The sequence below is a fragment of the Vipera berus genome, assembly GCF_964194415.1.
Source record: "Vipera berus genome assembly, chromosome: 1".
NCBI classification, from domain to species: Eukaryota; Metazoa; Chordata; class Lepidosauria; order Squamata; family Viperidae; genus Vipera; species Vipera berus.
In genome coordinates, this window is record NC_138202.1 from 318065006 (window position 1) to 318088881 (window position 23876).

General features: G+C 37.0%; 1 protein-coding gene across 1 annotated transcript in view; it reads right to left on the reverse strand.

Moving 5' to 3' along the window:
- The window catches only part of SRBD1 (S1 RNA binding domain 1), a 164826-nt gene that overhangs the window by 19865 nt on the left and 121085 nt on the right, over positions 1 to 23876 (reverse strand). The window contains exons 17-18 of the mRNA XM_081315106.1: positions 4681 to 4787; positions 1363 to 1539 (exon numbers count right to left, since the gene is read on the reverse strand). Of these exons, the coding sequence (XP_081171232.1) occupies positions 1363 to 1539; positions 4681 to 4787 (284 nt within the window). The remainder of the gene's footprint in view (positions 1 to 1362; positions 1540 to 4680; positions 4788 to 23876) is intronic.

The window sequence follows — 23876 nt, forward strand, 5'->3', positions numbered from 1 at the left end:
AAAACCTTAATATGTTGGTGTTTTTTATTTATTTTTTATTGTACACAGTCATTGTATCTGATATCCCACCCTATATGCCAAAGAAAACCTTACTCATAAACTTACTATTACACAGCCAAAGTGGTCCATGCACAGAACTATTATCAACTTATATTTCTATTTAATTGTTATGGGTTTTCATTGAATTCCAAGACCAATCATAGATCGGAAGATATGACTCCATATATTGAAAACATGTGCATCAATATGAGAGCCAGAATTCCTTGCACTGTCTTACAGTATGTTTTTTCCCCATACCAGCTGCATCCCAAATGCAGCTACAGCTTCCTATGATATCTTAGGTTGACTAGTACAACAAGTTCAAAGTTATTAATATGGGGAGAGAGGGGAAGGGAGGACCATTTAAGATATCTCTATATCCAAAGTTGTGTTAACCTTCAGCTTCTGAAATGAGTCTTTGTGCTTAGTCCCAGGATGTTCAATCAAATTGCTATTACGTTTCTGTTCTGCTTAAAATTTAATTGAACAGTCATTTGGTGTTTCTTTCCTTGGAAATGATGAGAAACTTTATTACAACATACAGTCTTTATGTGCCAGAGAATATTCGTCACTGGGCCAAAGTCAAATTGGCATTGTAAGACATAATAACATACAAATATGTGTAAGGTAGTTATTACTATTGAGGGCTGCAACCTCTAGGTGGGATAACGTGGAAAAAGAAGAGGAAAGAGATTCTGCTTATTCTCTCTTTGCACTCCCAATAGAATTTCTCTGGATGTTTTTTCTATAATGTTAGAATACCATCTCAAATTTAATTATATTTATTACATTTGATAGTTTCTTTGTAAGAGTAAACAATATTTATTAAAGTTAAATGGATCAATATCTCAACTTTTACCTCACATATCCTTCCAAGGTGATTCATAAGCAACATTTACTATTTTGTAAATACAAAACAAATGGTATCAACATATAACAACTCAGCGTGTCTTCCCACATGGCAGTTGATGAGGATGGATGGGAGGTTGGAGTAGTGGAAGCTTAGTGGGGAAAAACTGTCTTGTCTCCATCTGTATGCTTATTTCATTATGTTAAGAGATGGTAATTAATATCTAAAAGCTGAGTTATAAACTTCATAGCTGAGCTGAGATGTGAATCTATGACACGGCTAAATCACATTGGCTTTCTATGACCCCTCTTATGCTATAATTGACTAAATGTCAGACTACAAATTACTTTCATCCTAAATTCAGACTCTCCAGTCAAAGATTCTAACCTATTACGTTCTGGGGGTTTTCTTATATCAAATCTCTACTTACATGTGGAAAATAAGTAATCAACCTCACACCCTTTTAATGTTACCTGCAGAATGATCTGATGTATTCCTGATTGATTCTGATAAAGCCAGCACATTGTTGAAAGGATTTTGGTCCCAATCCTTTGACATCTTTAAGCTGTTCCCGATTGATAAATGGTCCATTTTTCTCTCGCCATTCAATAATATTTTTAGCCGTGTTGGCATTCAGTCCTGCAACATGTCTAACAAGCATAGTAAGAGAAGATTTGGAATTACATTTCATAAAAGGAAGCAATAAGCAATATCAAAGCAACATAATACAGAGACTGCTTGCTTTAGGGTGATTGGAAAAAAGCTTAATTGTAGCTGCCCTACTGTTGAAGTGATAAATCCAGAGATCTCCATTCAAACAATGGCTTTTTCAGCTAATAATACAGGATAGTGCAGTTTTACTAATTCCGAAAGCTTAAGTGTTGGTTGGTTTCCCTATAACATTTCAGACCTATGAAACCTTACCACAGTTATGTTTAAGAAAAACACAGTCGAGAAGGAGGAGAAATACTAGACAGATAGCAGCCAGGATATATTAAAAGGAGGGGAAACCAAAACGGAGGAGTATAGCAAAGGAGGAGCACAATAACTTCTCAAATACAGAAACTAAGCATCAGAGTACATTTAGTAATTGTGTGAGGAAGCCTCATTTTGTAAAACTGTAACTTAACACTTTCTTATAGATCAGGGGTCCCCAACCCTCGGTCTGTGGATTGGCATCGCTCTGCGGCATGCCAGCAACCAGTCCGCGCAAATAAGCAAAGCGCCATCCGCGGGATGCAGGCAGCATTCAGTCCGCATAAAAACCTTTCTCCATGGAGCCTTTCCCTGGTGCTCAAAAGATTGGGGGCCATTGCTATAGATCCAAACTCAGAAAGAATAAAATCAAGCAAGTAACATAACAATATGAAGAAAGAAAACCAGCAGAATTTCCCAATCCACGCACAGGACTATCTGCGCCTAGTGAGTCTAGGTCATGGTCTTGTGCCTGCTGCAGTAAGACCTGGATCTCAGGAAACAAGTTAGTTCCCTTGAAACCAAGATGGTTGAGCTAAAAATGGTTAGAGAGTCAGATTGGTATGTAGAAGAGATCTTTTGGAATGCAATAACTTTGTCCTACTCCCAATATAAAAACTTACCTACCATTAGGGTGAAGAGAAATCTTGGGGAAAAAGTACACTTACGAGACGAGACATTACTACAGAAGAAGGCAATTTCTTAGGTGACAGGTCTAATAACAAAGATTTTAATCTGAGGCTGGAGGGCTTTTGATTTAATATCTGATCATATAATACTCTGATGTGGGGTGAGATATAAGTGTTATGGAACCTACAGGAACAGTGCCTACAACGCTGTTACATTTAACCTTCATAAAAATGGCAAACAGCAAACAAGTCATGTGAAGTGACAGTTGATTAAAAATAGGGAACTACTGAAAAATGCAGAGCACTGGTGCAAAACAGACTGCAAGTACATGAGAGCCTAATCTCTTAATAATGCCTGGAAGTAATTTAAAGCCACAATGACTGATGGCCAATTGGAATGTATAAGAAAGGTTTAACCACAAAAAGACCAGCAAGGCTTTCTAGCAATTTTCAGGAAGCTATAGAAGTTAAAGCTTCCTTCAAGAAATGGAAATCTTATTCAAGAACTAAAAGGAGCAGTAACTTTGTCAGAAAAAAACCAGTAATATGATAATAGTGCAAAATAGTAGTTGAGAACTATAAGGCAAAAAACACATTAAAAGAAGCAAAAAAAAAACCACAAAACAAAAAACCCTATCAATATATTCAAAGGAGAAAGCTGGCACAGAAGTGATTGGGTCATCAGAAACATAACAATGAAATGAAAGTTTAAGAGATTGCAGAGGAACTCTGAATTATCTGCAGGTAACATAAACTTGCACAAGAAAGTTATCTGAACCTGTGTTAAATTTATCAGAAGGAATTCAAATAAATTAAGCAAATTGCAGAAAGTAGACATTATTCTAGGATACTTTGAGAGACTGCACAGCAACAACTCACCAGATCCTGATGATATCCACTCGAGAATTCTCAAAAAATCTCAGAGGTGAAAGTGTTTAATCTCTTAGCAAAGGACTAGAGGACTGGAAGGTAACTAATGTGACATCAATTTTAAAAAGGGAATTGGGAGATTATAGACTGCTCGGCTTAATATCTATTCCAGGGAAATTGATAGAAATAGGAATTAAAGAAAAATCAATAACTAGGAAGTCATAGAAATAAGACCTGCTGAAGTACGAATTCCACAAGCTAATTCCTGCCTCAATAAATTTACCTGGTAACCACTTTGGAAACAGCTTTTTTCTGGCTTACTTGCATCATCTGAGCAAAGTACACAGGACAGAGGTCTTTTTAATGGCAGTTTCCCTCCCAAGGTATGGATGCCTCCCCCCTTCCTACATTACTAACTTGTGAGGTGACAATGGTGGCCTTTTCTGTCATGGGTCATATCTCTTATATGTAATTTTGAGCTTATATTTAAATTATATTTGGTTGGATTTCTTGGTCTGATACTATCCAGATTATTGTCATGGTTCCAATAGAACCATGTGAATGAGGGGAGGATATAAACCATGAAATAAAGAAATGTATTTATAACAACAACAACAACAATAAAGTTGGAAGGGACCTTGGAGGTCATCTAGTCCAAACTTCTACTCAGGCAGGAAACCCTATATCATTTCAGACAAATGGCTGTACAGTCTCTTTTTAAAAACTTCCAGTGTTGGAGCATTCACAGCTTCTGGAGGCAGGTTGTTCCACTGATTAATTGTTCTAAATGTCAGAAAATTTCTCTTTAGTTCTAGTTGCTTCTCTCTTTGATTAGTTTCCATCTGTTGCTTCTTGTCCTGCCTTCAGGTGCTTTGGAGAATAGCTTGACTCCCTCTTCTTTGTGGCAACCCCTGAGATATTGGAATACTGCTATCATGTCTCCCCCTACTCCTTCTCTTCATTAAACTAGACATACCCAATTCCAGCAACTTTATAAATTCCAACAATTTTATAAACTGCTATGCCATATACAAACCACAGAAGGCTATTTCTGTTTTGGCTGTGGTGTTGGTGAAAGGGAGTGGAAGAACATTCAGATGTGCATATTCACTGCTAAGTAATAAAGAAGGGATTGATCTGTGGATACAGAGTTAACTTTAGCTCTGGTTGTGAAGGTGATTCCATTTACAGAACAAGTGTTACAGTCCTAGGAATAAAAATACAACTAGGGTCCAAGGAACTAGTCCAAAGATATAGAACCACTGTATGAATACTTTGAAATTTGAAACTATCTAAGTGAAAAATTTTCAAGCTCACCTTAATAACTTTTCTGAGCAGATGTTAATATCGACTCCTACGAAGCTAACACATTCCTCCACCACACCATCCAGGGTTGTTTTGAGTCGTGTCTGAGATACATCGTGCTGTAAATTGTGAGGGGGAGAGAAAGAGAAATCGAATAACACTTGAGTAGTATTTGATTACTATAGGATGGAAATTATTCAGAAATGAGAATTCCAGAGAATGGCAGTATTAATAAAACATGTGCGAGTATAACATTGACACATAAAAGAACCCAGCAGATGAGCATCTGATATACTGCCACTGTTTGTATTGTGGAACTGGTAGAACCCATTTGAATTTTACTTTTAAACTGCATATTCCCCCTCTAACCAGTTTTCAAGAACTTCAGATAGGCACCATATATATGACAGACAGCCTATCATGTTACCATTAAAAACAGAGACTCATAACAAGGCCAGACACATGCCTATTTTATGCAATTTTCTCTAAGAATGAAAAAGAAGAAATGAAGTGTTGGTTTTGCAAGTGCCAGTTTCCTCTAATGTTCATATTATGCAGTAAAGTATTTAAGAGAGTATTTATATTACAAAGTTTTAAATTCTGTAGTTGATGGTAAAGAAATTTATATTAAAGCTTTATGGTAAGAACGCCTAATAGCTTGATAGATTTGTTATAAAAACATTAAAAAGAAAATGTGAAACAGAAATTATGAGAAAACAAATTCTCTCCGTTAACAGTATATAAAAACTGGAATGTTGTAACAGTAACAGCTGATAGATACAGTGTAACAGGGATTGGGGTTTAAAAAGAATAGATCACCAAAATCATTTTACCGCTTAATCTGTTTCTCATTTCTGCACAATGTATTATTAATATTAGCCTGTGCCTACTAATTTATTTTAAAAGCTTTAAAAGAGTATTCTGAATTAAATCCAACTGAAAGCTAAGTAATTGGATGCTTAGCAATTGATTGGTGCAATTCCAACAACATTCAGGGGAAAATACACAGAAACACATGTACTGAATGGCTGTGTATTTACAGTACATATATATTCAGTTTGAGGTCAGAATATAATTACAACATGTTATAATTATTAATTTTAAATAAATATTATTTACGGTTTTTTTAAAAAAATGTTGCTAGAAGTGTAAAAGATCGATTTAGAATTCAGTGCATCAAAGTTGCCAGAAACTCTTAGCAAAAAGTTCTCCTCAAATAATTCTTTCCTTAGTGACAGAAATTCTGGTTCCAAACACCTTCGTTAAGCAAGATGGAGGTGACCACCTTGTTGTCAGGCCTCAAGTTTGTCCTGATGGAGTTTTAATACATGATTAACCCACCTTAATCTGCCTTCAAAATCTGCCAGAATTTCAGTACTTGGAACTACTATTCAGCTAGCTCTCCCTTCCCCAGGATGAAGTCAAATAATAGAAATTTCAGTTGAATACCTGGAATTAACCCTGATTAACCTCAATGGAACTTTTGAATGGAAACTTATTGCCTTGCATTGTAAGTAACATGATTGCACTTAAAGATGAAAATAAGAAATGAAATAAGGGGCGGGGGGAAGGGAAATGAGAAAATGAAAACATACAGGATATGTTTCAATACCATGAAAATAATTACTGGCACTGGAAACTTTGACAAGATAGGTTTCTAAGTTGAATATTCTTTTTTTAATATATATATATATATATAAATTTTCCACATTCTTAAATCGGTCTGAACTCTCTTTTTTATACACTGGATACATACATTTAGTATAGCAATAAATGAGGACACTACTGCACAAGCCTTCCAGAGCCAAGGTACATGAACTCTTTGTAAGAGATCTCCCTATTCTATTGCAAGACCACCTGCTGCCATTGTCAACCTCCCATCGCCCGGTTCGCTCCCACAGAGTCGGCCTCCTCAGAGTTCCATCGGTTAAGCAATGCCGGCTGGCAACCCCTAGGGGGAGAGCCTTCTTTGTTGGTGCGCCGACCCTCTGGAATGAGTTGCCTCCAGAGCTGCGGATGGCCCCCGACCTTCGGTCCTTTCGCCGTGACCTGAAGACATGGATATTTCAACAATCGGGCCTGGACTGACTATGGTTTTAAATTTGGTTTTATGGGGTTAAATTCTATGTATTGAACATATCTAATGTTTAATTCTTTTTTAAATTTTGTATTTTCATGTTCTTTTTTAGTTTTTATTGTTGTGAGCCACCCTGAGTCCTTAGGGATATAAATATAATAAATCAAATCAAATCAAATCAAATCAAATCAATCAATCAAGTTGAGGACTTAATAAAATTACCATGTTGCTCTTACAAGTCACTTATAGAAAACTCAGTTGATCTGTAGTGGTTTTGTGATTTTTGGGCAATTAGGTTGGCTTCTACCTAGGATCTAAGATTATTTCACCCTATTTTATCTTCTAAACCAAATAGCTCTTTTATTTATTTATTTATTTATTTATTTATTTATTTATTTATTTATTTATTTATTTATTTATTTTAATGTTATTTTAACAATATAAGGTATGCTACCACATCAGATCGCTTAGAATCATATTTGCATTTTATCCAAGTGTGATTAATAGTGGACTGATCTTTAATTAACTTCCAATAATTTCCTATTCTTTTATCATATTTCATCAGGTCTAAGTATGCTACTATTGAGATGTACAGCAAAAATATTGAGATATACTGTATATAATAAAGGCAAAGGTTCCCCCGCACATGCGTGCTAGTTGTTTCCAACTCTAGGGGCCGGTGCTCATCTTCGTTTCAAAGCGGAAGAACCAGCGCTTGTCCGAGGACATCTCCGTGGTCATGTGGCCGGCATGACTAGATGCCAAAGGCGCACGGAACGCTGTTACCTTCCCACCGTAGCGGTCCCTATTTTTCTACTTGCATTTTTACGTGCTTTCGAACTGCTAGGTTGGCAGAAGCTGGGACGAGTAACAGGCGCTCACTCTGCTACACGGCACTCGGGATTCGACCCGCCAAACTGCCGATCTTCTGATCGACAAGCTCAGCGTCCTAATAAGCAATAGTAAAAAATGTGTGTTCCTCAGAGTTGAAATGGTGGGGTTTTGGTTTTTACTGGTTCTGTTTCTTTCTTGCAATTTTTAATTACAAAACCAGATTAACATAAGTCAGTGAAGCAATGATGTTACCTAATATGGTAATGAAACTTTTGCAAGAAGAACGCCAAGTTCAACAAACACTAGAAACCCAACATAGATGATACGATAGGAAAATTTTCAGTGCTCACAAAAATACCAAATTTCACAGATATTCTGAAAGGCCATGTTGTTCACATATGCATCACGCTGCTGATTTGATATTCATTCTGCAATCAACCACATCAATATTCCAGAATCTTTTTCACAAGTACTAGAGAGCCATTTTGGTGTGAGGGTTAAGGCATCAGGCTAGAAAACGGGAGATCATGGTGACCTATGCACAAAGAGAGCTGGGTGACCTTGAGCTAGTCACTTTCTCTTAGCCCTAGGAAGGAGCCACTGGCAAATGAGTTAAAAAAAAAACCCCTTGCCAAGAAAACTGAAGGGACTTGTTCAGACAGTCTCTGAAAATCAGAAATGACTGAATGGAAGGAAAAAAAAATTATCACACAAAAAACTATGCATCTGTCTTTGTTAAATTATCAACTATTATTCATAGTCTAACTCATCATCTGTAATTCTGTCTTCTAAGGCATTAGTCATTCTTGCTTTAATATCTTTGGATAAGCATTCTGTCCACTTCTTCATTTAAATCAGTTATAAAAATATTGAAGAGTATAGGAATCTTGTGGCATCCCACTTGATATTTCATTAACAGTTTACTATGATTTTTTTGAGCCAGGTATGTTTTATCTAACAGACATGTCACCCAGTGAACTAACTGCTTATGGAATTTCCTAGCCAAATAAAAAATGACATTAGGGCAGTGTGCAAGACTTATCTCCAGTGAGTCCTTCCTTCTCATTAGGTGGCCAAAGTATTTGAGTTTCAACTTCAAGATCTGGCCTTCTAAAGAGTAGTCAGGGTTGATCTCCTCTAGGACTGACCGGTTTGATTGCCTTGCAGTCCAAGGGAATCACAGGAGTCTTCTCTAGCACCATTGTTCAAAGGCCTCAATTCTTTGGCTCTCAGCCTTTCTTATGGTCCAACTTTCACAGCCATACATTGCAACTGGCAAGACCATAGCCTTGACTATACGCACTTTTGTGATGTCTCTGCTTTTTAGTGTGCTGTCTAGATTTGCCATGGCTTTCCTCCCCAGGAGCAAGCGTCTTTTAATTTCTTGGCTACAGTCCCCATCTGCAGTGATCTTGGAGCCCAGGAAAATAAAATCTGTCACTACCTCCATTTCTTCCCCATCTATTTGCCAGGAATTGAGAGGGCCAGATGCCATGATCGTGGTTTTCTTAATGTTAAGTTTCAACCCTACTTTTTCACTCTCCTTCTTCATGCGCAACAAGAGGCTCTTTAGTTCTTCTTCACTTTCTGCCATTAGAGTGGTATCATCTGCATATCTTAGGTTGTTGATATTTCTCCCGGCAATCTTAATTCCAACTTTTGATTCATGTAGCCCTACCTTTCTCATGATGTGCTCTGCATATAAGTTAAATAGGCAGGGCGACAGTATACAGCCTTGCCGGACTCTTTTCCCAATTTTGAACCAATCAGTGGTTCCGTGTCCAGTTCTCACTGTTGCTTCTTGACCCACATATAGGTTTCTCAAGAGACAAATAAGATGGTCTGGTACTCCCATCTCTTTAAGAACTTGCCACAATTTGTTGTGATCCACACAATCAAAGGCTTTAGCATAGTCAATGAAGCAGAAGTAGATGTTTTTCTGGAACTCCCTAGCTTTCTCCATGATCTACCGTATGTTGGCAATTTGATCTCTAGTTCCTCCGCCTCTTCGAAATCCTGCCTGTACTTCTGGAAGTTCTCGATCCACGTACTGCTGGAGTCTAGCTTGTAGGATTTTAAGCATAACTTTACTAGCATGTGAAATGAGTGCAATGGTGCGATAGTTTGAACATTTTTTGGCACTGCCTTTCTTTGGAATTGAAATGAAAACTGATCTTTTCCAATCCTGTGGCCACTGTTGAGTTTTCCAAATTTGCTGGCAAATTGAGTGTAGCACATTTACTGCATTGTCTTTTACGATTTTGAATAGCTCAGCTGGAATACTGTCACCTCCACTAGCTTTGTTGTTGTTCAGCTTTCCAAAGGCCCACTTCACTTCACATTCTAGGATGTCTGGCCCGAGGTCAGTGACCACCTCATCTTGGTTATCAGGGACGTTAAGCTTGTTCTTGTATAATTCTTCTGTGTAATTTTGCCACCTCTTCTTAATCTCTTCTGCCTCTGTTAGGTCCCTGCCATTTTGGTCCTTTATCGTGCCCATTTTTGCATGAAACGTTCCCTTCATCTCTCCAATTTTCTTGAAGAGATCTCCCTATTCTATTGTTTTCTTCTATTTCTTTGCACTGTTCATTTAAGAACGCATTCTTATCTTTTCTAGCTATTCTTTGGAAATCTGCATTCAATTGGGTGTATCTTTCTTTTTCTCCCTTGCTTTTCGCTTCCCTCCTTTCCTCAGCTATTTGCAAAGCTTCCTCAGACAGCCATTTTGCTTTCTTGCATTTCTTTTTCTTTGGGATAATTTTAGTTGCTTCCTCTTGTACAATGTTGCAAACCTCCGTCCATAGTTCTGCAGGCACTCTATCAGATCTATTTCCTTAAATCTATTTGTCACCTCTACTGTATATTCGTCAGGGATACGATTTAATTCATACCTGAGTGGCCTAGTACTTTTCCCTACTTTCTTCAGTTTAAGCCTAAACTTTGCAACAAGAAGCTCATGGTCTGAGCCACAGTCAGCTCCTGGTCTTGTTTTTACTGACTGTATAGAGCTTCTCCATCTTTGGCTGCACAGCACATAGTCAATCTGATTTCTGTGTTGACCGTCTGGTGATGTACATGTGTAGAGCCATCTCTTGGGTTGTTGGAAAAGAGTGTTTGCTATGACCATCCTATTCTCTTGACAAAATTCTATCAGCCTGTGCCCTGCTTCATTTTGTACTCCAAGGCCAAACTTGCCTGTTATTCCGGTTACCTTTTGGCTTCCTACTTTAGCATTCCAATCCCCCATGATGATAAAGACATCATTTTTTGGTGTTAGTTCTATAAGGTGCTGTAGGGCTTCATAGAACCGGTCAATTTCATCCTCTTCAGCACCGGTGGTTTGGGCATAGACTTGGACTACTGTGATATTGAATGGTTTGCCTTGGATTCGAACTGAGACCATTCTGTCATTTTGGGGATTGTATCCCAGTATTACTTTTCCTACTCTTTTATTGACTATGAAAGCTACTCCACTTCTTCTCAGGGATTCTTGCCCGCAGTAGTATACCTGATGGTCATCTGAATTAAATTCACCCATTCCTGTCCATTTTAGTTCGCTGATTCCTAAGATGTCGATGTTCAGTCTTGTCATCTCTTGTTTGACCACGTCCAGCTTTCCTTGATTCATGGATCTTACATTCCAGGTTCCTATAGAGAAAAAATCTTTACAGCATCGGACTCTCCTTTCACCACCAGATACATCCACAGCTGAGCGTCGTTTCGGCTTTGGCCCAGTCGCTTCATTCTTTCTGGCGCTACTAGTACTAGCCCTCTGCTCTTCCCCAGTAGCATATTGGACACCTTTCGACCTGAGGGGCTCATCTTCCAGCACCATATTGTTTTGACTTTTGGTACTGTCCATGGGGTTTTCATGGCAAAGATACTGAAGTGGGTTGTCATTACCTCCTCTAGTGGATCACGTTTTGTCCAAACTCTCTGTTATGACCTGTCCATCTTGGGTGGCCCTGCATGGCATAGCTCATAGCTTCATTGAATTACGCAAGCCCCTTCGCCATGACAAGCCCGTAATCCATAAAGGGGAAGGTGCTTATATATCTCCCTAAATCAATCTAGGTTTCTTAATCTCTATTGATTCTCCCTTTTTAGTCATCTGTCACTTTATCAGAAGTTCAGGATTTTTCAAAGATAAGAAATAAAAGTTCATCCAGACCACCAAGTCGCTTTAGTATCCTAGCAAGCAATTCAGCTGGTTCTGGAAATTTAATCCTATTCAGAATGATAAGGTATTCCCTGACCCATGTTTGTATTACTCCAAAGCTTCAACTTTGCCCTTTCATCTTGCTCTTTACAACTGACTGATAGAACACATGCTCTCTTGTGGGGAAAATAAAGCTCAAATAAGCTTGAATCCCAATGATTCATGAATATGGCTTTTTATTTGTGTCTGTAAATGTGACTTCAGTTGATACTGCTTTCCTCCAGAATGTGTTTCTGACTTTCTTATTTAAGCTATAGCCATGAGATTTCTCAACATCTGTTGAGTATAAAACTGACGATAGATAGGAGTTGAGTAGCTGTGGATTTTAACTAAAATAAAATGTTTATTTGATTTCTAGGTCAGAAACTCTAGGGGCTACAGAACCATAGTTTCCTAAGGTCTGGTTTTAAATAGTTTACAGCAAATCACTGAAGTGGGAGCAATACAGATTTTCTTTAATAGCATCTTGTAACATTTATTGATTTGATTATAAATATATCTAAAGAGTAACAGAGTGAGCGCCTGTTACTCGTCCCAGCTTCTACCCACCTAGCAGTTCGAAGCACGTAAAAATGCAAGTAGAAAAATAGGGACCACTACGGTGGGAAGGTAACAGCATTCCGTGCTCCTTTGGCGTCTAGTCATGCTGGCCACATGACCACGAAGACGTCCTCGGACAAGCACTGGCTCTTTGGCTTTGAAACGGAGATGAGCACCGGCCCCTAGAGTTGGAAACAACTAGCACGCATGTGCAGGGGAACCTTTACCTTTTTATATCTAAAGAAATCATTTTTGCTTGTTTGATAATCTCAACTCATTATAAGCCTAGCTTTCCTAACATACACTTACCAAGCCCAAGCTACCTGTTCTGGGCACATCCTTGGTATTCCTTTGACCATATTTAGTTTTTGCTCTATTTACCTTCTGGGAGAAAAATGAAACTATTTGACAATTGATGGCCCTCAGAATTTATACTGCACAGCTGGTACCTGGCCAAATTCTACACCAGCATTTCCAGAGTAAACGCATTTAAAATATGTGATCCAAAATCCTGAAAGAACTGTGAAGAGCAGTTCCTTAGATGCAAGCTAAAGGCATCATCTGTATTCTACTGCAGTGTAAGTATATATGGCTGCTCTTAAAGATCACTCACACTGCAGCTAATCTAAAATGGAGCGGCATGGATAATAATAAGTATGCCACAGAATGCTCATGTTTCTGCTTCATTGGTTGTGCTGGTTGCCAATTTGCAATTCCAGATGGTTAGCACATTTAAAGCTCTTCAGCGTATAGCAGGGGTCTCCAAACTTGGCCGCTTTAAGACTTGTGGACTTCAACTCCCAGAATTCCTCAGCCAACATGGCTGGCTGAGGATTTCTGAGAATTGAAGTCCACAAGTCTTAAAGCAGCCAAGTTTGAAGACCGCTGGCTTATAGGCTCTTGCTATCTGAGGGACCATTTGTCTCCTGTGGCCTATCTCGGTCATGATTTGTCAGCTTGCTCCAGGTCCTCTGGATCAAATGGTCAAGGTTGACTCAGCCTTCCATCCTCCCGAGGTAGTTAAAATGAGGACCCAGATTGTTGGGGGCAATTAAGCTGACTTTGTAATAATGCCGCTTGGGGTGTGTGTGCGAAAGCCCTAATAAGCAGGCATATACATAGAATGAAGGCTACTGCTAAGTTTGTAAGCCGCCCTGAGTCTTCGGAGAAGGGCGGGATATAAATGGAATTAAAATAAAAAAAATAAATAAAATAAAAATAAAATGCAGGAAGGAGGCCTCTCTGAAACAGTAACCCCCTCCCCCAATACGAGTTTGGCCTCATTTCCACTTTTATTGAAATGGTTGTTTAAAATGTGGCTTTTCCATCAGGCTTTGGGCTAGGGTCGGTGGTTATAGACAGGAGTATATTTCATTGCTTGGTGGAGCAGTGGCCTAATGCCTCCTTAAGTAACACCAGCTGCCTGCAATTAGTGCAGGTTTGCATCCCACCAGGCTCAAGTTTGACTCAGCCTTCCATGCTTCCGAGGTAGGTAAAATGAGGACCCAGACTGTTGGGGGCAATAAGCTGACTTTGTAATAATGCCGCTTGGGGGGGGGAAGCCCTAATAAGCAGGCATATTCATAGAATGAAGGCTACTGCTAAGCACATTGGTTTGTGCTTAAATTGTAAGCCGCCCTGAGTCTTCGGAGAAGGGCGGGATATAAATGGGATTAAAATAAAAAAATAAAAAAAATTGTTTTTCTCTTTTTTAGTGTTGCAAGCTGCTTAGCATTGTTATGCGGTTGGGTATACATTACATGTGAATAATAATTATAATTTGTAGTTTCATAGAATGAATTATATTCTAAGCAATCTAAACTGTAATTCCAATTTTCTTTTGTAACATGTATCTTCTAGGTGAGCATTGGATGACTATTTTCTCCCAGCAAGAACACCATTTCCAAAAGAATGGGCAGGATCATGTTAATACAATGATTCATTTAGCCATGATTTTTGAAAATACACTTTTTATTTGGGCCTTTGATTTTTCTCACATTGGGAATCAATTATGCCATTTTAAACATTGCTATTTCCCAATAGGTCACATATTTTAATTCATGTTAGTTCCCACCAGGACATATGAATGATAGGAATGAGAATAATCTTTGCAATTGCACATGGTTCAGTTGCTGAATGACAAGCTAACAACTGCAGTTTTCTTAACATGGTGCATTCTGAAATCCTAAAATATATTCTCATGCAGTATTTCTCTCTACCATCCTTTATAAATCTTGAAATTTCATTATATGCTTTTACCATGTATTCACTGCTACTTCTGTCATACTGCCCACTCACCCAATTGTTTATTTTGTTATGTAACTCTGAGGAGTGACTGGATTGTCTGAGCAAGTAATTTAACAAAGCACAAAAGGGAGACACAGAGAGAGCAAGGAATCCTTTGAAAGGCACAGCTATTTATATATTTTATTCTTCAAAAAAAGCATTATTGCCAGCATGCTGCAAGTTTGACTAATAAATACATGCAGATTAATAGCTGCTACAAAGCTCTCACACTTCCATTAAGAAAGAAGCAACCACAAATTCCTAACAGTGAACAGATAACAGCTGTACCAGATGGAACAGGCATCTGCTGTCTATCTATGCATGATGGAGGGTTCTGCCAGGAGACAAAACCTCACATATTAAAATGCAAACAATGGGATTCTTCTTTCAACCTCATCTGAAAAGAAGAGCCCAAACTCCGACTCCTGCAATAGTATTTTTAATTAGAATACTGTCTTGCAGTTTGCTAATATTTTGCAAAATATTCAGAATGGAAAAGAACAGTAGAATATTTTACCATTCTTATGCTAGAATTCAGCTATGACAAGACTGACAACATAAAGACTTCAATTTTTCTTGTGCATTACTTATTCATTCTTATCCATCCAAAAGCAGTCGTTTTCTTTGAACATAATTTAGTAGTTGTAAAGGTTTAAAAAGCCTAATACCTTACTCATGGGGCATGAAAAATGGAGACTTAGCCACCTTCCAAATAGTTATCAATTATCTTAAATGAGAAAAGCTAAGGTTAGGAAGCCACAGCTAAAAGAACAATGATTAAAATCTTGGAGATGATTTTCCATTTCCAAAATGTTAAACATTGCAAAATCTTGGAAGAATTATGGGAATTATGTACCTTTAAAAATGATTTTTTTTAAAGGCAATATCCAGAATACGTTGTTTTGCTGAGCACACACTTGCTAAGTTTGGTTGCAAATAAAATTTGGGCTTTCATATATTTTAAGGCTATCATCAGCAAAACAGAAAATCTTGAAGGACATATCTTTGAAATGTCTGCTCACAACTGCAGCAATAAAAATAACAGTGTTATATACTGTAATTAATCATCAAAGAGATTTGATGATTTTAAAATTACACTTTAACCCTTAAGCTATATAACCAGCAGCTTGTAAACCTGGTTTTATTCTTGTTTCCCTTTGATGTTATTCACTAAAGTCAGAAGAAAGATTGTAAGAATTTTTGGTTTGCGTGGATATTGCTTTACATTATTTCCATGACAAATCTGCCATCTTAACACACAAAGTGGGCATGATGAAACTGTGTGCACAAACCACAAGGTAAACAACCATGCTTTTTCCAAATGAAAACTTACATTTAAAGGTGGTGAATGCTAAGAAAATGTTATATTAGCCATACTCCAGTCAAATTTGAAGACAGAGTCAGAGAGTACTGACCTTCAGAGAGTGAAGAAATATCATTTTTTTCTCTCATACTTGTATGATAAAGTGGAATATATATTTGCAATAACTTTACAGGTACACAGGAAGATTAGAATTTAAATAGAAATACAAGACAATTCACCAGGGGAAGGACACAATGACTAGTGAAGTTTGTTCCAAATACACACAATCACTCATGGAATTTTTGGATGGCCCAGATGACAACATCTCCTATGTAATATTTTCCTGTGATTTATGATCAAGTTCTTATTGAAGAAAAATAATTAGAAATAGCTGCTCCATGTTTTTTTAGGAAAGTGTTAGTTTTCCTTAGGATGGCACTCCAGGTGACCTCTAGATTGAGTGCTTTATTGCCGATGTGTCAATTCCTGGGGACAATTTTAAGACCTTTAAGTTTTTGCCTTACAGTTCTCTGCTAAATAGACTTGGATTAAACAGCCTTTTAAACAAATGATGCTTTTAAGCAAAGAATCTCCATAAAAAGCCCCTTAAGACAGGACTTCCCTCTTTGCTGAAGCATAGCACATGAAGGGACTTACAACTGGAATCACTCCTGGGATACTTACTGTAGTTCTGTGAATAACATGAATGTATCTCTGGCTGTAGTTTCAAATGTGTATGTCTTGTTATATTGCCTTTCTCCCCAAAATTGAAATTTACAATCAATACATGAAATTTTGCATATGGGTGGACTGATTGGTAGACAACAAACATTTTCCACATTTTCATGTGGAATTAATCAACAGGGAGGGAGGGGAAGAACTCTACATTTTAAAGATACATTTCTGAAAGTTCAGACTATAAATTTTAATCATTAGCGGGAAAATTTGGTTTTTATTGGAAAAACTCCTTCAATATACAGTCCTCTGATGTTTGATAAAAGAGTTTTACTTCAACATTCCCTTTTGAAGATTTTTTTTAAAAAAAAAACAAGGGGGCGGCAAATTAGGGAACTTTCTCCCCCCTAGTTTGTACTTTTATTGCTTCATTTGCTGGCTTTTCAAAGTAAAATCCTGTTTGTTTCGTGTAGCAGTGCATCCAGTGTTGATACATGAAAATATTCCCAAAGGCCAAAAGAAAAAAATCAATTTTTACTTCAATCAATCAAAACTTTTGACAAACCTGAAAATACTATTACATTTTAAATTGTGTTCTGGATTATTAATCTCTGTTGAATTTATCTCAACCATTTATTTGAAACAAAATGAAACACTATCAATCCATATGTCATGAGTATAACTGCACTGATTGCTTACAAAATAAACAGTGGGATTGAGTTCAAATGCAAAAACCTATACTATTATATAAATGTATCTTTGATGTACCATTCTGAGAAGATAAGAAGAGAGACTATTCAAACAGCCTCATCATCTTTATTAAATATTTTTAATTCCTACTTGTTATTTATTGTAAATTTGTTGGGACTGTAAAATTGAGACTGATGATCTTATCAATAAGGTTAATTTAAACAACAACAACAAAAGTATACACAGATTTAACCTAAATTCAACTGTAGAGTATCTGATTGACAGACAGAGGTGTCAGATGTAGTCCTTGGCATTTCTTGCTAAACAAAGGATAAATGCGATGGGAAAGATATTCTTAGAGCTACAATTAGAAAAGTTGTCTTAAAGCAAAATGGACAAGCATTCTGATGACAATAGTACTGTATTCAGCCATTTCTTGAGTTTCTAATACACATTTTTTTTGTCCAACTTACTGCCAAGTTGGAAAGCATTTTGTTCCAGATCCAAAACTCTATATCTCCAAGTACTGATTTTGTGCCATCAAGTTGTCAACTATGATAATCTATCCTCAATCTGATCTTTCAGGTATTCCAATACTGCAATCATTGCCATTGTAAATGAGTCCATTCATTTTGTTCCTGGTCATCTTCTTCTATTTCCTTCCACTTTCCACTTTTCTTCCTTCCCAGCATCATAGGTTTCTCTAGAGAGCTAGGTCTTTGCATACTGTGTTCAAAGTAGGATAATTTGAGCTTGGTCTTTTGTGCTTTGAGTGAGAACTCTAGATTGATTTGTTTGATGATCCATTTTTTTTCTAGGTTGACTGTGATATTTTTAGAAATCTTCTCCAACACCAAGTTCAAAAATCTTAATATTTTTCCAATCTGCTTCTTCAAAATCCAACTTTTGCCTCCATGGAACGTCAAAGCCTAGACTTCCCTAAACTTTCTGGCTTTGCAGACCTTTGGGGGGGGACGGGGAGAGGCGATGGTTCTGAGTAAGTGGCCAGCAAGTGTGCATGCACAGCTCCACTTGAACAAGTGGCATGCATGTGTGCAAATGGAGCACATGTGTACGTGCTCGCCCTCTGCTTGAGAAAGTGGGGATGCATGTGCACACATGCTATCCCACAGTTTCCATGGCCTAGTTGTAAACAGTGGGCCGCAGCCAAGGGGTTGGGGACTCCTGTCATAGGCAACGTAATTGTCTTCACTATTTGATCTTTGTAGGTATAGACATATCACAGCATCTGAGTACTTTTCCCAAGGTCTTTATGTCTGCGGTACCAAATTCTAGTCTAGTATATTTATTGCCTATTATTTCTTTACTTTTAATGGTTAATCCTAAGGGGCAGAAGCTATCGACCACTTTGACATACTCTTTGCCAATTCACTGTCAATCTCTAGCCATCTCTAGATACACCAAGAAGGATGGTAATACCAGAGACCTGTTGCCTGTCAAAGCACTCATGTCATTTGAATTTATTTATTTCTATGATTTTCATGTTGCTTCAAAGTGACCAATGCTGAGTAGCCTAAAGTCAAAATAGTGGATAAAAAATACAACCAAGAAAATCAATGTAATAAGGGAGAAAAAATCACAATAATTACAATCTCATCAAACCGTGTCATTGTCTATATTCAAAGACAAACATTCTAAGGTCACGTGGTTTCTGAAGTTCACTTGCTTCTTAAATACCATTAGAGACTGGGATAATCTTATCTCTGGGGGTAAATTATCTAAAGTGGAATGGGAACTTATAGAATAAACTTATTTTAAAACCTGTTCTTGGATTTTTCAACAGATGAGCAGTCTTGTTATATCTTCTTACAAGGCATATAGATTCCATGTGAAATAAGCAGTCATCAGATCCCAAAGTGGCTTTCTATTATAACAAGCAACATTTTGATTTGCATCTGGAAACAAGCTAATAGCCAGTGAGACTTCTTTTATAAACACGTAATAGGGCAGTAACAGTTTGACCCCTTAAAAAGCCAATGACCATATGCGCCAGTTAGGAATTTCTAGGTATTTGAGAGTAGCCCCACGTAAAATGAAGTGTAGTAGTCATGTTGAGAGGTAATCTGGGCATGAGTTCACAGGTAAAGCAGGTGAAATGTCTTCCAACTGTTCTTTTAGTTAAAGTCATGAGTTCAGGAACATCTCCAGATTGCAAGTCTTTTCCCTCAGGGATAGCACAGCCCTATTTAGAATCAATACTGGAGTTGTCCTGGAATCAAGCAGCTGGTCCATCTTGCATGGATTGAGCCTGAATCAATATCCAGAGCCTGACAAGCCTCCAGGCAATGAGATCACCAGACTGGCTGACAAAGTTTCATTAGAACCTTTATTATTTCTTTTTTTGTGTGTTGTCTGACATATTTCTATAGATATTCCATCAATTCCTGTAGCTTTCCAACTTGGCAGTGACCGAATGCTATTGTAACTTTCTGTCTATTTGATCTAGAATGTTGACATTTTTCTGTACAGAATTTCACTATACACTTTCCATTTTTTATTTCAATTAATAACCTCCAATCTATTGGTATCTTTTATCATATTGGTTCAAGCAGCCAAGCATGCAGAACCACTTGCTTTTTTAAAAAGACATATCTGATACTGTATAAACATTAGTACAACTTTAATTGAGTTTATACATTTTATGGGTATCTAAAAATATGCTCCTTCTCTGTGTACACATACACGTGCACACATACACACATGCACAAAATACATGCCTAAGCATACGCATGCTCATATTCAAATATTTACACAATATATTTAAATAATATGTACCGGTAATATAAATATTAAAAAATTAATAATCATAAATTTTAAATATCAATGAACTACTTTTTTATCAAGCACATATTGTCTAAAATATAATTTGAACATTTACACTTTTAATCATCGCTCCCCCAAAGTTTCAAGTACACAAACATATTACCACAAATTAATGTAATTAAGAAAGATTTATCTAAATATAAGATCCCTCAAGATATATTTGGAAAAACAAAGTTATTTATTATCCTTTTATGTTTTATATTAGACAATATAAACTCTAAATTTGTAGGAAAGAATAGCATTCCAAATGAGCTGGTTTTGAGCACTGATGTTCAAAGCAAGCCACACAGGCATAATAACCCAAATTACAAATTCTCTAAATTACAGAAACATTTCTGCAGTACAAGGTATTCACTATTTTTCTACCACAACATTTGCTCCTATACTGTACAAATCCAAGCAGGGAAGTCTTTCAGTAGTGCCTGTATCTGAATTCTGCCTGTCACATAAAGGTGTGAATAGCACTTAGGCTTATATACTGCTTTCACAGTGCTTTACAGCCCTCTCTAAGTGGTTTACAAATGTCAGCATATTGCCCTCCCAACAATTTGGGTCCTCATTTTACCAACCTTGGAAGGATGGAAGGCTGAGTCAACCTTGAGCCGATCAGGATCAAACTGCCGAACTGGTTGCAGTCAGTAGTCAGCAGAATTAGCCTGCAGTACTGAATTCTAACCACTGCGCCACTACGACTCTTGTGGCTTTGTGACTGCACAAAGCCTATGTTATACATGCTATATACCTTATGCAGGAGAGAAGCATATCACTACATTCAGCTAATAACCCACAACCATTTCACTGATATTTCCAAATAAGACAGAGGAGAGCATCTACCTAGAATATCAAAAAGTCAGGGCAGACTTAGTGCTAAGCAAAAAGAAACCAAACATCTAGCTCAGTGATCAAATACTCAGTTGTCTAAGTATTTACACTGCTAATTATTTCTGTATGTAATGCATAGTTTTAACATAATTTCCTATATTGTGCATACACACTGTATACATACATATTTTTAAACAAATGCTAACTATATCTATACCCTTTCAAGATGCATCTTCCACAGACATTGTGTGCAGATTCTTGATAAGCAAATAAGAAGGAGTATCAGACCCCATTCAATGTTGCCACTTTTGTCATAGTATTTTTGCGATTAACTCCAGATCCAAACTAACCAAGGATGGACAAGAACTAACACTTGCTAAATAACTAGTAGTCTTTCATGAACTTCTGAAAGACACCCAATCCTACCATTGCAGATCTCAGCCAAGGGTTCATAACTATGAGAGTGAAGCTACCATTGGCCCCAGCCAGAATGGCCAATGTTTAGTGATAATGGGATTTCTAATGATCCCACATTTTATTGATCACTGTTAATTATTATATAAGGTGCACATACGGTAAGTTCTTGACACTAAAAAACTGAAATTGAATGTTATTTGATTTACATCCCATCTTTATTTTTTAACAATTCCAGATGGTGTACATAATGTTTCCACCTCTATAGCAATCTTTCAAGAAAACATCAAACTATATCTAACCCTTAATTCCCAAATAAATATTTCTCTGCCTTCCTGGCTTGAATTACAATATGCCTCAAGAAGAACAGTGTGAACTGAGGGGTAGAAGTAGGACAAAGAAACTTGAAGTTTCTCTGAGGAGAAATATATAGTTTGATCAAAAGTATTCAACTCATAATGTTTAATTAACAACAGTATGTTTCAACTGCAGCTGGAATGCAAGCATCTTTCTTGGGTAAACTTGAGGGAAGATAAAATGCTGATTAAGTTGACTATTCAGCTGTGAGTATATGTGTGCTTGAGCTTCAATAGATTAGATTAACAGTCCCACATGGTCTTTTGGAGCTAGAGACTAGTCCGTCCTTATTTATCTATAGCATATAGCAGCATCATGTCGTTAACAGTTCAGAAAAAGATCTGAGTTCAAATAATACATCTGAAGTTTATGATCAAGTCGCAGCTTGCCTCTTTCAAACACAATATCAAGAACCACCATATATGATATTGCCTGGAGTTCTGAGGTCTTCTACATGAAAGGAATATAAAGTTCAAATATAGAGCTCACTAATTTTTTTTAAATTGTGATGGCTAGAATCCAGAGAAGCATACACATACAATGCAACTTTAGTTTTCTTCAGAAGTTTTTTTTAAAAAGATAACCTTGCAAAATCATTAAAATAGTGATCTCCCAATGTTCAACTCCAGCTGTCTTTAGTCCCATTCAGTAAAGCCAAAGAAGGTAGGTAATGGGTAATATAGGTAGTCCTTGCTTAATAAAAGTTTAGCAAACATTCAAAGATACTATGATGCTGGAAAAGTAATTTAATGATTGGTCTTCACACTTACAACCATCACAGCATCCCCACAATCATGTGATTGAGATTTGAGCACTTTGAAACTGGTGGGCATTTATGTCAGTTAATGACTGCATCACTTGATGGCTGAGTTGCTGGTCCTAAGCCTCATGTGTTACATGGAAAGAAAAGGATTCTTAAATGTTTAGTAATATATGTAAAACATAAACTGTGACATCAGGATTTGTTTGTTTTGTTCTTATTTAAGTTGTTCTTATTATTTTTTGGGGGGGCACGGGTAATAAAAGAGAGACCAAGGGGAAAAACAACTATCCAATAGTATCTAGAGAATGATGTTTTCTACCACAAAAGAAACTCTGATAGGTGCTGTGGATTTAAAATGTCTAAAACTAATTACAGTGACTACATGCTTTTGCATGTTGAGGACAGAAAATACCGTAGTTTAGTGGTAGTGCAAAGACTTTTTGTGCATGAAAATTCAGATTCAGGTTGGTTACCAATTTACTTAAAAACAAGAGTTAGGGGAAAAAAGCCATTTAGATCAGAGGTCCCAGCCTCCAGTGCATTGGGATCCGTGGCATGCCAAAATTTGTCCATGCAAACAAGTGAAGCACCTCGGCAGCACACAAAACCAAATCCCCTCTGGTCCACAGAAAAACCTCTCTCCTCAGAACCAGTCCCTGGTGTCCAAAAGGTTGGGGGCCGTTGATTTAGATCCATGAAGGAGAATAACAAACTAAAGACAGATTAGAGATCAAACTCGGTGTAAGAACCTTAATAGATTTACCACAAATGAGAATTGAAAAAAAATCATATAAAGCATGTTTTAACAGCAGTATACATTCATAAAAATCCTTCATTTCCTCTTCTGCTCCACTATATTTTACTTTTTATTGTTTGATTAAAAATAATATCATGAAACAAAGTAGTATTTCTAAAAATATGTATATTTTCACTAATAAAAATATTTGCATGTTTTTATTGATGGAATTTTATACAAATATATTTGGTGATATATTTGTGGTAATTTTTTTTGGGGGGGAGGGGTCATTTGGTTGCTTTTGACTCAGGAGTTCTGCTTAGAGAAATCTATGAACCAGAACTTATATTTGCTGTTGATCTGATTCTGCCACCAAACACTTTGGATATTAAGCTGAAGCATACTGTAACTTCTTAAATGCAGCTTAAAGTAATGGATCAATTTTTAGTCAGTGTAATTAGTCAAACTTTAAGTTAATCAACTGACCTATCTACATTAATAAATCAATATACATATCAAAATGAAATATTCTGTTCCTCCAATCATACTCCATTATTTTTTATAAGATGATAAGGATAATGATGGGGTTTTACTTCAGTCTTTGTGCTCATATTTTCATTTACTTTTATTAACAATTATTTCTAAGTT